This window comes from Notolepis coatsorum (assembly GCF_963971535.1).
Source record: "Notolepis coatsorum genome assembly, chromosome: 8".
In the NCBI taxonomy this organism is placed as follows: Eukaryota; Metazoa; Chordata; class Actinopteri; order Aulopiformes; family Paralepididae; genus Notolepis; species Notolepis coatsorum.
This window is the reverse complement of record NC_140172.1, coordinates 121,270,721-121,286,919: the sequence shown is the minus strand read 5'-3', so window position 1 is coordinate 121,286,919 and position 16,199 is coordinate 121,270,721. Positions and strand designations below refer to the sequence as shown.

The window sequence follows — 16,199 nt, the reverse complement described above, 5'->3', positions numbered from 1 at the left end:
GACAACAGGTAAATCAAGTCCACACTCCACCTAAGTGGCTCTTAAAAGGGGCTCTCCGACACAGACGGCGATGGTGAAAACAGCAGACCAGTTGGTTAAAAGCCGGAGCAGATGGAACATGCTGTCTAGACAGAGTCTCTGTGTGTGAGGATGGCAGATTTAACCAGTGCACATTGATTACCTCAATGAGCAACAGGTGTGCAGCCACACCTGCTCCCAAGTTCAATTAGCCTGATGCAGGGCAGGTGTGGCTGCTTAAACGGTCCTCACACCACAATGATATTGTATTTTGGGAAGGCGGAAGGTGCCCCTCCTTCCAATATTAAATGCACAGCACTGGGTGAATTTTTAGCCATGCTTTTAAACATTTAGCACTCAGCAAAGCTATTGGCACCAGTCATGGAACTGGAAGGCATCACCAGCCTGCTTGTCATCCTGCAGATCAATGTTGCCGTGTTGACTTATGCCATTTATCAGATTTGTCATCTAGATTGCACACCGGTTTTAGTCCAACAGGTTCTGCACGTGGCAAGTGTTATCAAGATCGGCATTCTTCTTCTCTCCGAGCACCAAACTGCTCCCAGACCGCAGACTTGACACACTGTTGTTGACAAGACTTTTTAATGATTCATTCTGCTCCGTCTATCAATCATGCAAGACGATATACGGAAGCTGAACACATATGCTGAAATGGTTTGGTCAAAAGTTAAATCAAATAAATAAATACACCATTCGTTTTTTAAATGAGATAATAATCAATTGCTAATCGATCCCAGCGTTGGACGTCAGAAGCCAAGGCCTTTGCAACGCAGCTATGTTTATCTATACCCAACTGGAAAAGGAGAGAACACTCACTCTTTGCTGCTGTTCTTGTGATGAGATAGAGGCTTGTCCTCCAGCTTAGACCTCTTACTGTCTGGCTTGGTGCCCTCATCGTCATTCTAAAAACAACAAAGCGAGAAGGGTCAGCCAACATGGTAAATGAAGACGAGTTAAAGCTGCACTGCATAGTTTGGGGGGGACATTTTTACCTCATTTTTATCTCTTTTTTATTTTTATTATCGTTAAATATGTTTTGAGAAATTATAATGAATAAAAATAAATAAAGACAATATTGATAAAAATCTCTTTACAAAAAGAAATATGACACTCAGTAAAAATTGTGTTTGATATATCTTTAGTAGTGAATTAGTGACTCCAGAGGAAAACTAGTGTCCTAGCGCCTCCTTGGAACAATGTGTAAGGCAGAAATGATCAGTTTGGCTGTGGTGTCCTGCCTGCCCTGCCACCACATTCACCATATAAAGAAGTATTTCTACGGTTGCTGCTCGTCAACTTGGTTACGAAACATAATCTGTTGCAGTTGTGTTGAGATAAGATAAGAAATGGGTTCTTCTAGGTACATGTTTTAGTTTTTTCTTCCCAGAACATAGCGTAGCTTTAAAATATCTTGCGTCACAGGAAGAAAACAAGGTGGTGGTGCTAGATCCGATACCTTGTGTTTCCTCTTGCCCTTGCTAGAGCTCTTCTCAGAGTTTAGCTTGCTGAACTCCTTGCCGTCTCGGTCTAGCGAGTCATCCCTCTCGACTTTGATCTCCACGGGCCGTCCAGGGATCCTCGTCAAAAAGGTCAGGTCTGCAGTCGAGTAGAATAGAGAGGAGTAGAGTAGGACAGAGCAGGGTAGAGTAGAGAGCAGCATAGAGAACAGAACAGAAGATAAAATTTGTCCAAAGAAAAATTCAAGCTTCAGCAAGTACAATCATGTGAAACGAGCAGAGTAGGGAATTAACGTTTCTGTTGGACGGTTGACTAAGAAGAATTCACGAGCCCATTTACATGTTTTCACTAGGCATATCAAAATACAGAAGAATGAAAAGGTGGTTTCAGATAACGGTTTGCCAGATGACGGTCTAGAGTCCGAAACATTATTTAAAGTTGTGCAAGTGAATTTGTGTGTGAGGAAATTATTCTATTAAACTTTGGCAAGATCCCGTTTCATCTTCTACACCTGCTGAGAGATAGAAGATGCGCAGAAGCTCTCTGGTCGAGAGAGTAAACAAACCAACCGCAGACAGAATGGTGTCAACTTTCCACCCTGGAGGCAACAGTGTAAAAAAAATAATCCGACAGAATACCTAATGGCCGCAGGAAGTGTAAATGGTTAACTCACCTATCTTCACCAGGAGAACCTGCTGCTGTTGCCTGGAAGGGTAGCGCTCCTCTGGGTCACTGAGTGGAGACAGCAGCTCTTTCTCTTCCATAGGAGAGAACACGCATACGGGAGTCCGGACGCTCTCCGTGTACTTGGGCGTCTGCGACGAGGACGGAATGCTGTCATTCTCCTCGGAGTCGGACGAGGAAGAGTCCGTGTCCACAAACTCCCGAGACTTCGTTGAACCCTTGGTGGGAGCCTTGGTCTTGCGTTTGTCCACCGTGGCGGCGGGAGTAGTGGTGGTGGTGGTGGTGGCGGTGGCGGCCGCGGTCGGCCTCGGTGACGACTTTGGCTCTTTTTTAATGCTGGGTTTGCGAGACCCCTTGGTGGCCGCTTTGGGCCGGTGAGGAGGGATCTCTGGCGCTGGCTCGCTCTCTACCCTCAGCCCCCCCTTGGGCTCCTCCACCACCGGAGGCTTCTCTGACTTTTTAGGCTGTTTTTTACCCACAGTCCTTCGCTGGCCAGTGCCGCCCTCGCTCTGGGCGGGGGATTTTTGCCGGCCGCGGCTGCTCTCTGCACCTTTGGTCGCGGCCCGTAGGTCCCTACTGGGGGCGGGTGCCCCCGAGTCTTTCGACCCGCTCCCCTGGCCGCTGTAGCTCCGTCCCGAGCCGTTGTCCCGGCCTTCCTTCTTGTACTTGGTGGGGACGTTGTTGTTGTCCACCGGGGACGCCGGGGAGAACTGCTTGGTCTTCTTGAACCAGTTGTCCAGCTGCCATTTGTTGGCCATGGGCTGTTCGGGCTGAGAGGACAGGACAGTGTGTTTAGAGATCACAGAGGACCGCAGCGGGTGAAACCTAACATTGTATCGGGGCCCGGGACCACCCGCCCACCCCCCAAAACAATGACTTCAGAGTAAAGACGGATATCAAAGTGAGATTACAGAAATGTAAAGAATTTTCCGAGACAATGGGTCAACCAGAGACTGGAGATGTTAGGACCTCCCGGACAAATAAACCATGTAATTACTGGGTAATGTTGGGACAGAGACATCTGTGACGGGTCTACGTGAAGTCACTGAGAATCCTTACCTCAGGAGAGGCGGGTCTACGTGAAGTCACTGAGAATCCTTACCTCAGGAGAGGCGGGTCTACGTGAAGTCACTGAGAATCCTTACCTCAGGAGAGGCGGGTCTACGTGAAGTCACTGAGAATCCTTACCTCAGGAGAGGCGGGTCTACGTGAAGTCACTGAGAATCCTTACCTCAGGAGAGGCGGGTCTACGTGAAGTCACTGAGAATCCTTACCTCAGGAGAGGCGGGTCTACGTGAAGTCACTGAGAATCCTTACCTCAGGAGAGGCGGGTCTACGTGAAGTCACTGAGAATCCTTACCTCAGGAGAGGCGGGTCTACGTGAAGTCACTGAGAATCCTTACCTCAGGAGAGGCGGGTCTACGTGAAGTCACTGAGAATCCTTACCTCAGGAGAGGCGGGTCTACGTGAAGTCACTGAGAATCCTTACCTCCGGAGAGGCGGGCCGAGGGGGCTCGTTGGCCTCGCTGTCCGTGGAGCTGCTCTCGCTCTCGCTGTCGGAGCCTGAGCTGCTCTCCGAGCCGCTGGAGTCGTCCCGAGACGGGTCCGCCCCCTCACTGTTATTACTATTGTTACTGTGGCGACAGAGAAAGCAGTGTTTATTACAGTGTACCATCAGGTGACACGGCTACCATCGCTACTCAAGACGCATTTCCTACTCGCCAATGTCCTTTTTTTTTTTACAGTGCAATCCATGCTGTGCATCATACTGGTTACGCAGCTCCTCCTTAGGCTGCCACACAACTAATGTAAAGCAATGGGGCCACTGTAAACAGCAACATATTCAAAGGTGCACCCAAAGCAAACTGTGAAACGTGGCCCCATTGCTTTACATACATTTTGTGGCAAACCAGAGCTGCAGGTATTCCAATATGAAGCATGGATTTTGCAGAGAGATTACTTAACAAAAAAACATCATTGGTAAGTAGGACATGGGGTCCAAAATGAACAACTTACCTACTTATTGTTTAATTAAATGTACAACATTCTGATCAAAAAGAGGCAGCTGCTAAACACCACCACCACTACACTAAAGATGAAATAGAACATTGCATGTATATTGCAGGTACCAAATAAATATACGTATTTTCCATTGACCCTTTCACAATTTGGAAACAGTGATGTATATTGGGCACGCATTTCGGCAACAGAAAGACGGCAGTAATTTTAGTAGTGCAATAGTTTAACATTAACCACCTAGACCTAACAAGCTATACAGGAACATACCTAAACAAACAGACTTTACAACATAGCGACTGACTTCCAGATCCATATGCAGTTGCCGAGTGGATAAGAGGACGTTAGCAATCTTGTGGATTTTTACATCGTCATTTATCTGACGCTTTTATCGAAAGCGACTTACAAGTTCTGTACGACAAGTCAGCAGGAAGGGTACAACACTTTCAGCTGAGTAACAATGATCAAAACAGTGCTGAAACTTGGGTGCTGCAGTATTGAGTGCATAGACATAAGACATATTAGTATAGTAGGAGGAGTGCATGGTAGTATAGGACAGTAAGAAGGTTAGTGTTTTGTTTTTGCAACTGGCAACAACTGGACTTGCTACCAACAGCTTTAATTCAGTGATTTGAACCCGCTACCAAGGCATATATCATATATAACTGGCAAAACTCTACTTCCGTTCCCAAAATGGAGTGTGCGTCTTTGATCAATGGTGTAGTCAGGGGTCAGCAACCTTTTTGACATGAAGTGCCTGTTTGAAATATAGTTGTAACTAGTGTGCCATATCAACAATATTCCATGCATCGTAATTTTTTCTTCTTCTCATAATCAGGTATTTTTAATGATAATTTTTACATTATTACATCATTATTGTTATTGTTATTATTAACAATATTATTATGATGGTTGTATCAACCCTAAATCTGAGTTGGGGGTGCAATGCAGACAAACAGTTTTGCTTTACTGAGCTCCGTTATCTGGGGGCTGTAGTTGGTCACTTTAAGCTGCACACCGGAGCATCTTTTAATCCAGCTGCTTGCTGTTCTGATATTTTCTGACATTCAGAAAGGAGGATTTCAACAAGATAAATGCGACAACAGTGCAAAATATTTCACTATAATATTTAAAAGCGGACATTTTTATTTAAATTTTTTAATGCTGCCCCCTGTGCCAATGAAAATGCCCCCGCGTGCCTATGCGGGCATGCGTGCCTAGGGTTGCCTACCCCTGGTGTAGATGAAGATGTCTACGCCCTGTATCCTCCCCACAGTTCCTACCTGGCTGATGTGTTACGGGACGCGTTCTTGGCCGAGTCCTGCTCTCCGTCGCTGTCTCCATCACTACTGCTAAGCTTCAAGTCGTCCTCCAGCATACTGAAACATAGTAGCCGTGTGTTTAACGCCCAGTTCTCTCCTCATTTATGAGAGACATTGGACGCAGGACCGGAATTGTTGTCAAAGAAGAGTGAATGGCAGTCGATGAACCTCACGTGAAACATGCGTTACTATCGTCTGTGGCTTAGGTTTTTTATCTGAGGTCCATTCACTTCAAAAAGAAAAAGAGTAACCAAGCCTTGTGATAAATATGACCTAGCATGAAATCCCACTTCAATGTGTTTTCAGTAAGAGTTGTGAGTGCAATGTCAGTCATTTACCGTCAAACAGACTTTGATGATATATTGGCAATAGTGCCACCATCCCGATAACAGGAGGTTGATAATGACCGATCAAATTATTTGCCAGGACCATGCCAAAACGGGTCAATCACTTAATTGCTGGGGGGGGGGGGGGGGGCATCGACAAAATAAGTATGTATTGATGAAGAGAGGGAGGTACAAACATATAGATAGCAGGACAGATTAATTACTCACTTGGGCTGGTCATCGCAGGCCTTGGACTGGTGACTGCTGGAGGTCTTGGTAGAGCTGCATCTCTCTAGAAACACACACGCAGCTTGTGAGCAACGAGTCCATGAGACAATACTCCACTAGTAAATGTGTTGTTATGATGCTGTGGAGAGTGGTATGTATTTTAACTAAGTGTGTGTCTGTGTGTGTGTGCGTGTGTGTGTGTGTGTGTGTGTGTGTGAGAGAGAGGGGGGGGGGGGGGGGGTGAGTCCTCAGCCCTTGTGTGGGTGAATGTAACAAGTTCCTAACTTTTTCTCTCCCATATTATTTCATGCACACTTTATTCATTGTTCTAAAAGATTATTTTCTTTTTAAGTTATTTTGTGCATCACTCAGTTTTGAATTTTATGCAAATTTGCAATGCATGAGGGTCATCCTTTTGTGTTAAATGGCTGCTTAAACAAAATAAATGGGGATGAATAGTGTAAAGTTCAACACACTACTTCTATCCCCAGGCCATCAGGCTGCTCAACGAACAATAACACTATGCAACAACCATCAAATGCACACAGCACACACATCCATACGCACACACTCACTTTAAACAAACAACACACTGCAGCACCCACTCTCCACACTTTAAAACACCTAAACACACTTTATATTTATTGGTAAAGGATTTGCACTACAACCCATGTAAATTGTACCTAAATTGTACCTCATCTCATTTCTGCTTTGCACTATATAGTATTGTATATTAGTACATTGCATAGTATATTGTATGGTAACTCAGTTACTTCTATTCTGCATCGAACATTGTACATTATGTATATACTGAACACTGACTTCTATTTTTACTTCTATTTTACATGCTATACTATTTTATTTCATACTTATCTTGTCTAGCACAGTCTCTGGAGCGTAACAGTAAGAAGCATTTTGTATAAAAGTATTCTGTACTTCTGTATGACAACTATTAAAGAAACTTGTTAGTAATCATTACTATGTAATGTTAGTTAGTAAATTGGTATGCCCATCTGTTTTTTTGTTGGGCTTTTATAAAATTTGTTCATGATTTCAGCATTTTGTTTTACAATGCAGTTTGCACATCTTAGTTACTTGAAGATTCTGGACAGTATTTCTCATTGTGGCAATAAATAAACATGATTTTTTTGCATAAAGCAAGCATTTGTCTACTCTCATGTTGATAAGAGTATTAAAACTTAAAAAGATCAGTTTGAGGTAGATTTAGAACAGATAAAAAATATGCGATTAATCACAATTAACTATGGACAATCATGCGATTAATCAGATTACATATTTTAATAGATTGACAGACTTAATTTTTTATTTATTTTTTTTTAATCTTTTTTCCCCCTCCTTTTCCCGTTTTTCTTCCATCCCAATGTTAGTCGTTATGCCAATTCCCAATCCCCTTCCTGGTCATTGCGCACTCTACCCCCTACCGTCGGTATGGGAGGGCGGAGACTATCACATGCTTCCTCCGACACATGTGTAGCCAGCACACCGCTTCTTTTCCCCTGGCAGCGCGGACTCTCACTGAAGGAGTGTAACGTGTGGAAGGGTCACACTACCTACCTCCCCCAGAGATCCTTCCCTTGCTGTGCAGGTGCCCCGACCGAACTGTAGGAGTCGCTGTTTACAACGACCAGGACCCACCCCACCGGCTTTCCCACCCGCTGACACTGCCAATTGTGCCAGTATGGACGGCCGACCAAGCCGGAGGTACCGCAGCTGGATTCGATCCCACTGTCTCTGCGGTGGTAGACAGACGCTTAGTCCGCTGCGCTACCCGGTCGCCCTTGACAGCCTTAATTTTAACCCTTTCAGATGGAATGTTATATATATATATATAAATGTTTTCTCAGAATCGTACCTCAGAGTCCTAGAACTCTATAGCTCTCAGTAGCCAGTAGCCACAGTGACGGCACGACTAGAGCGTTCAGTTCACAAAATTCTCATTGAGAACTGGCAGATGTCATTGTACACACCTGAAAGGGTTCAACTTTAGAGTAGGATGTGTGTTGTGTGTTGTGTGATACTCACTGTGGCCACCTGGAAAACCTGAGTGCTGGGAGTCCTAAAGGGAAGAAAGGATATTCCAAATGACTTTCGTTTGTGGCAAAAAGAAAATGTTTTCATATAAAACATTCAACACATCAATTGGGATCAATACATCCAGGGTTTCCCATTAATTACCTAGACTGTGGCGGCCCACCACAGTTTTATAATGAACCAAAAAAAAAAATGTAATATGTAAAAATAATGATACAATTTTTTTTGCTATTTTTGCCAATAGGGATGTATCAGTAGTATTGGCAGTGGTAGTAGTCGTAATAGTAATCCACTATATATATTTTTTCTTCTAAAAAATAAACCAGTTCAACACAGGTACCGTAACCGCTTTTGCTTCATTTCTTTGATGGCTCAAATGTATACCCAGTAGTCCAGTGGTTCCCAAACCTCTCCTCGAGACACCCCAGCCGTTCCATGTATTTGTTAAATTCCACCACCAGCACAACTGATTCAACTAATAAAGGGCTAGTTAAGTTGAATCAGGTGTGCTGGTGGTGGAATTTAACAAATACATTGAACGGCTGGGGTGCTTCGAGGAGAGGATTGGGAAGCACTAGTCTAGTCGATTTTGAGCACAAAGTTCATCATAGATCTGGCCTCTTTATTTTGCTCTCAAAGTGCACCAGATTGATGCATTTAACTTTAAAATGTACACACAAAAAAGTTCTGGGGGGGCATGCAACAATCTAATTCAAATGGTGCATTGTACACCATGATTGCAGATCGTTAATGTGTTCCAACCAAACGCTTTATTGTATGTATGCATGTCCAGATTCAAAGAATGGTGCTTCAGGTCTTTCCATTCAAGTGTATACAATTGCACTCTCAACCTTGTACTACGGGCATTGGCAAGTAAAACAATTTAAATAATTTAAAAAAGGTCGATACTTTTTTTGTTTGTTTGTTCTGGCAACATAGTTTGGCTAAATATGCCTCATTTTATAAATGTGTATTGATAACAGTGCTGTAATAACATTTTCTAATAAATATGCATGATCAAGTTCAACAACGTGTGCTTTTATTTTGTTATTGCTTAATTCCATGTTGAAATTATGCAATACATTAAGTTAAGTGTGGGGTCGCCAAAAGAAATCCTAAATAAAATGGGGTCATGGTATAAAAAAGTTTGAGAACCCCTGGTTTAGCGTATCAAATATTGGCAGACTGAAAAATACTAGATAATAATTTCCATCCACATTCCATCCCATCTCCTGTGTGTCCGTCACAGATTTTAAACCGGCACGTATACATACATTAACCAAATCAATGACCTACCATGATGACAACTGATAAGTAGCTGGGACAGTAGCACTGGATTAAATATTCACATGCATGGACAAAATCGAATAAAATCTCTTCGAAAGGTACGTCTGAATTGGCACCAATTAGATGACTAAAACAATCTGGTTTAGGTGTTTATATTTGGGTTCCGGTTCACTTAACCTAAGCCCCATCAATGCATTATTAGCCCCGCATGTAAACCTAGTTACTGAGGCCCGCTTCGTTGCCGACCTTGGTTGGGAATGGAAACTTGGAGGGCTCTGTCTTGCAGGGCGTGTGAATGGCCGTCAGTGGGGGGGGCCACGACTGAGTCATCTCCTGGAGAGGGGGGGGGGACGGGGACGGTATGAAAAACAAGGAAATTAAATGAGCAATAGGAAGGTTTGGGTGACTACACAGGTAGAAGTGTATTTCCTTTTTGAATATTCACAAGGATCACTTGACCCGACTCAGGGACACGCACTCCTACGCAGAGAGTTGGACAACGTTTCACGGTGGACAGTGACACTTATTTCCCCTTAACATATTCAATAAATCATCGTATGTTAATTGTCCACTTATCTTTTTTTTGTGCGTCTACTTTACAAATAAGACAATTTGCTTAAAAAGATAGTTAATTTCACTTCACAGTTCACAGCATCAGACTGCAGCAGTGTTCATTCACTCATCTCTGTGGAAAACGACTGCATAAAAAAGGCATGGGTTCCTTACGCAGAGAAGTCAGGCTGCTTTTCTGATAACTATATCACTGGCATAACTCAAACGTTCAGATAAGCTGAAATATTTGGTTATTTGTGATGCCGTGTGTGTGCATGTGATTCAAAGTTATTACCGCGTTTTCTTCTCTTTTCAAGCTCATTTGGTCTCGGAGGTCAGTAAGTCGTAAGGTACTTGGGGGGCAGAGTGGTTCCACAGGCCGTGTCATGAAAACAATACATAGAGCGGCTCTGCGTAGGGGTCTGCGACTGAGGGATATACTGTATGCATTTGAAGGAAATTATGTACCAACCTTTAGAATCTCATCGACACAGTTGGCGTCACCAGAACCCTAGACACACACACAACACACACAGGATGTGTTCATAGACCGTGTGATGTCAATGTATGTCCTGTGTGCTACCAGTTAAATAGCATGTAGCAAAAAATAGACGGAGGCTATCAACATGTTAAGTGCCGTACATAATACAACATCTGTGAAACCATCAACATGTTAGTGCCATACATAATACAACATCTGTGAGGCCGTCAACATGTTAGTGTGATACATAATACAACATCTGGAATCAACCGTGTTGCGTTTCACTACTAGTTAAATTTTATTCACTTTTACCCTGTCACATAAACTTGTTCCGAGTACACTCAAAAAGCAGACTAAATAGTACACCGAAACGTTTGCAAACTAAGCGTTAATTAAGTGCGTCAGGTCAGAGTGCTGGCTTTGTATATCGAGATGACTACTAACGTTCGTTCTCCAAGACCTTTCTAAACGCCACCGTTGCACTCAGCACTGTAGTTCTATAACTCACCGCCGCGGGTGACATCAGACAGCGATGATATCATAACGGTGACATCATTATAAGACAACCTCTACATGTTGGCCCTGCGCAACGGCCGTAAAAACCCATGAATTACGACATGTAGTCATCTACTTCCCTGTGCATGAGTCAATACACGTGTGAGGATTTACTACCCTTCAAGTCATCAGTGCAGAGTACACACACCGTGGGCGAGATCAGAAGGAGATGATAATATGATCGTATTCTGCCCCTGCTCTTCTGCTGTATTGCACTTTTAGCTCGACTGTTGTTTTGACCGATGTCGAGTTTTCATGTCGTGTCAGAAACTATATGTACTGCTGCTGCTGCTCTTGGGACAGGCCTCTCTGGGAAGAGACGGGGGACTAAACCTGATTAAACAGTGGTGAAGTAAAAATAAAGAAATACCAATATGGTGTGAAAACCGTGCGAGAACGTGAACCACAGGGGAGCCTCACCTCCACAGGCTGCGAGGGCATCTTGAGCTTGGAGAGCGAGGCCTTGCCGTTGGCCTTCATCTCCCCCATGGTGCTGCTGTGCGACTGTCCGCTGTAGCTTTCCGCCTGCGAGCTCTTGGGCTCTGCAGTCTCCTGGCCGTCCATGGGCCGCACGTAGGCCGTCGGCTTCTGCAGCATGGAGCCGGGCTTGGACATGAGCGACGGGGGGAAGGCCTGGCCGGAGTGCGGTCCGCTGGGGAACGAGGAGGTGTGGACGCGCGAGGGCGAGTCCCAGTTGGCCTCCCGGTCCCGGGGAGACTTGGAGCGGTAGCGCTGCTCCTTGCCGTGGTGCTGCTCGGCGGCTAGGGAGCCGCGCGCGTGACCGCCGGTGGAGCTCAGAGAGCCTTTGGCCGGGCTAGAGGTGTGGGACTTTGAGTGTTCTGAACCTCCGCCGTGTTTGCTCGACTTCTTCTCACGCGGCTCTCCATGTCTTTGGCTCCCGCCGCTGCCTCCGCCTCCGCTGCCCCTCTGGCTGCCGTGTCCGCCGCCCTGGAGGCCCAGGCGCTTCTGGGACTGGGAGGAGGAGGTGCTGGCCGCGGGGCCGACCGGCGTCCACTTGCTGCTCTGGCTGCTGCCGCCGCCGCCGCCTCCGCCGCGCTGGTCCCCGCCGAACAGGGACTGGCCCGACTTCTCCTCGGCGGAAGACGAGCTGCTGGAAGGTTTACCACCGAGTTTTGGAATGGTGTCTCCTCCGATCGGTTCTTTCATCTCGTCGTAATTGCCCAGCATGCTCTGAATACGGCTGGATAGTTTATCTTCCTTGCTGGACTGGAGAGAGAGAAAAGAGGGAGAGAGAGAGAGAGATGGATAGTTGGTAGGGAGAAGAGTGGGAAGAGAAAAGGAGAGAAGAAGGAGCGCGGGAGAGGGAGAGAGACAACGAAAGGGGATAAAAGTGAGAGGAGAGAAGAGTGGGGGGGGGAAAGAAAACACAGAGGGGGTCATATTGAGAGCAAAAGTTAAACCATTGGGTTAATTGCTTTCAGTCCAAAAAAGAAACACATTAAAAATAAAAAGGCAACCAAAACGTATTATTCCCACTAGAGGAATCATTGATGTGAATGACAATAAGCCAGACAGCAGAATGTTGCATATTTCCACGCAAGTTTTTCCCACTCAACCCTTTCCATCACAAGGTTTACAGATAAAACATAAATTATTATAAAAAAAATTTAAAGGAGATGTTCATATCAGTTGATCACACAAGGCTTATTCAAAAAGATCAGCTCGGGCCAGTCCCGTCCCGCCCCCCCCCCCCGCCCCATCTGTGAAAAGAGATAAGGGCCTTTTCCATAGTTCCACTCCTCGAGTGGTTAATCAATCACCCTGTGGCCAGGGGGCTCCCACTGACCTGTAAGCTACTAGCCCGTGGCAGGAGGTAAACCACAGATTATGAAGGCTATCCAGTTTCACATGGGGGCCCCAGACCCTCATTCTATTTGACAGATGCACACCAAGGGAGCGGGGGAAACACAAGCCGTTATCTGTAGCAGGAAATGTAACTGACGAGGCCATAACACACACACTCACCACCCCCACCCCCCCCACCTCCCGCTAGCGTTGCCAGGTCTGGCTCGCACGTGTGTAGGCGGGCCACCGAGAGACGAATGTCACTCTATTTGACTCAGACGGGGGCCTTGGGTTTCTCTTCGTGATGAGACTTTATGCATTTGTGATAAAGCGTTAAGACATCTTTGTTCAATCTCGAATGAGTGTGTGTGAGAGTTTCTATGTCTTCGACAGGCAAGAATTAGTCTCCCTTCACCGTGTGGAACCGAGAGTTTATCAGTTACCCTACGTTGTAAAAAATGTTACTACTCTGCTGGCCTCCATCTGTGAGAGAACTACAGCTGTAGCCGCGGAACAGTCAACTCCCATTTACTGGAGTATGAAAGAGGGGGGGGGGGTCTGAGTAGAAAATGTTTTGCTTATATAAGATTCTGCAAAGTATCAGAAAGGATACATGGTGAAGCCCATATATGTATTAAAAGAAAGGTAGATTTTAAGTTAGAAAGAAGTGTTTCATAGCTATACTACTATAAATATATATATATACACACATATCCATATCCCTTACCTACTCTTACTAGTTACACTGCTGGCCAGAATAACTATTACCATACTGTCTTTATACCTGTATCACTGTACATATTAATATTCCAACTCTGTACATACATCTGATCATCTGTACATTGTATATTACTATGGCACTTTAAGGTTACATTTTCACTCTGGTTGGATACTTGTGCTGTATAATGACAATATCTAATCTAATATCTACCTTAAAACATGTGACCCTGTTTTATTAAAAACCTGGGGCTTTGCAAAAGCAGTAACATGGAATAAAGACAACATGACACATCTTGTCCACCCTTTCCGTAGACATTAGAGGACATTCCCCTTTTAAAAATGTCCTTCCTATCTAGCAGAACAACAACATTCATTCTATGTAGTAGTAGTTTTTGTAATTTTTTTCCTTCTCCAGGAACTTCTGCTTTTCCCGTGGTTTCCTCCATCAAAAGTGTTGCTTTGTACGTTTCACTTTATTGTAGGACAAACACACACACACACACACACACACACACACACACACACACACACACAGGCCGGCAAGTCCCGTGTAGCACTCGACACTCCACCTCTGATCCCTGCCCATTCCCCAGCCTGTCAGGACGCATTCTGTCCCGCATCTTTGACGGCTGGCTCTAGCTAAAGGAGAGGAGCCACTTAACTAGGGGGCTGGGAGGTACGCCGATTACCCAGGAATCCCAACCTGAGCTCAACGTGAGAGCAAAATGGCCACCGTGTGAATATGGTCAATGGATCCATGCAAAAAGGTAGGGATTTTTTATATATATATATATATATATATATATATATATATATATATATATATATATATATATACAGTCAACCACGATGTATTACATATCGTTAAAGACATTTGTATAAACATACTGCAAATGTTAGGTTTACTGTTAATAAAAAATGTCCCCCCCTTGTGCCAGTATTAAAAGCTTCGAAAGTAGAATGAAATAGCACCATGACAATTGTATTACAAGATGACAGACATATGAGGATGTCATATCACATTGACATTTGAACTGAAGATCCAAATAGCTGTCAGTCAACTAAGATATATCAAATATGTTGGCCATATATAACCCATTCTGTATGATGTACAGAACACAATTTTACAGATTCATCGATCACATCGACAGAACCGATTAGTCGACAAAATCAATTACTTATTAGTAGTAGGCCAAGAATTGTTCGTTAGTCAAGGACACAGCCCTACAAATCTGGTTAGTGGCAAAGATTAAGCCCGGCAAGGAGGACCGGAATCCTCTTTTACAATTAAACACTGGCCCTGGTGGGAGGGAGCGCAAGCTTACCGCCCCACATACCCCGCAGCTCTGCCAGCGAGGAGGTGGGAGGAGACCGGGACGTGTGCCGTCGCGGACCGAGAGGAGACTATAGGACACGCGGCGGCTAGTCGAGCGCAGCGGCAAACTAAAGACCCGCGGTGACAGGCTGCGGTGTGAAGGGGATGCGCGTGTAAAGCAACGGAAGATAGGCTCAGCGGGTGCAACAGAGGAGGGGGGGGGGGGGAACACTTGTCAATATGTGTAGTCGTGTCAGTTTGGGGGAAATCCATTTGCGGCGGGCGGGCACGTCTGCAAATGGGTCGCTCCCCGCGGGTGAGTCTATTAATGGGAGACGCTGGTGAGTGTGTTGGGGACATAATGCACGGGCTCCTCTTTGGCCACTGTGTTACGAGGGGGTGTATTGTCAAAGTGAAAAAACACATGGGGTAGAGGGTTAAAGAGGGATAATCAGATGAGGCCGATGCTATCTTACCTGATCTTTCGTGCGTCATATTTGGGATTCAGCCATGAACAGTGGCAGGTGAAAACAAGCTGTTTAACACAAACGCCAATAATAAAATAACATAAGACATCTAGGGGGGGGGGGGGGGGGGGGCATATTATTCACCCGTCAAAAACTGAGAATAATAAGTATAATTCTACCTCCGTTACCAATAAATAGCTAGATGAAAAAAAGAATAATCAACGTAATAAATAAATGTACCGACCCACATGCTGAGAATTGGGCTATATAGGCATGGATAAGAACAAGCTACCCGAGGTCTCTAGGCACACAAACAACCTGCAGCTAACAACTCCCAACTCTTTACTCTAGGGTTTTAGAGATATAGCCAAAATATTCCATTCCATCAAGAAATGTAATCAAACGGGACATCCAAAATGTTTTACAATTATTTCCCTTATTTTAGATATTGATAGTCTCCGTATTAGGGATGTCCCAATCAAGTTTTCCCCCCGTTCCCGGTCATTTAATATTGACCACAGAAGAAAAAAATGCCACTCCACTATTTGTGTTTCCCTAGATAACAAATGCACAGTGCACACTTCCAAGTATATTAAAATGAGTAAAAGTGTTGGTAAGATATGCTTGGTAACTGAATAAAATAAAAATAAAAAAGTCTACATCACAGCTTTTCCCTCAATGCTTTTCATTAACTTTAACAAAAAAAAGGGATCGGAATTTGATCAGGCTTAATATAGCCGATATCGATCAATTTACGCACAAGGCGCAAATCGGCTGAGATTCCAAATCTAGTTCCTATTCTTTTCATCTCGCCGATCTGCACAAACTTCAGAGACATCAAAAGAAAAAGGTTTGTTGTTGTTTTTCAAAACAAGAGTCTAGAAGTCTAGA

The 16,199-nt window shown here is 44.6% G+C and overlaps 1 protein-coding gene across 3 annotated transcripts in view; it reads right to left on the bottom strand.

Annotated features, from left to right (window-relative positions):
- Positions 1–16,199, bottom strand: part of aff4 (AF4/FMR2 family, member 4) — an 81,500-nt gene that overhangs the window by 31,537 nt on the left and 33,764 nt on the right. For 2 of the 3 annotated variants that reach the window (XM_084320724.1, XM_084320726.1), the window contains 10 exons: positions 11,421–12,227; positions 10,437–10,475; positions 9,659–9,745; positions 8,117–8,150; positions 6,074–6,137; positions 5,481–5,576; positions 3,671–3,815; positions 2,171–2,951; positions 1,496–1,635; positions 856–941 (listed from right to left, as the gene is read on the bottom strand). In XM_084320724.1, the coding sequence (XP_084176850.1) occupies positions 856–941; positions 1,496–1,635; positions 2,171–2,951; positions 3,671–3,815; positions 5,481–5,576; positions 6,074–6,137; positions 8,117–8,150; positions 9,659–9,745; positions 10,437–10,475; positions 11,421–12,227 (2,279 nt within the window). The remainder of the gene's footprint in view (positions 1–855; positions 942–1,495; positions 1,636–2,170; positions 2,952–3,670; positions 3,816–5,480; positions 5,577–6,073; positions 6,138–8,116; positions 8,151–9,658; positions 9,746–10,436; positions 10,476–11,420; positions 12,228–16,199) is intronic. The other variant, XM_084320725.1, reaches the window with a different exon arrangement.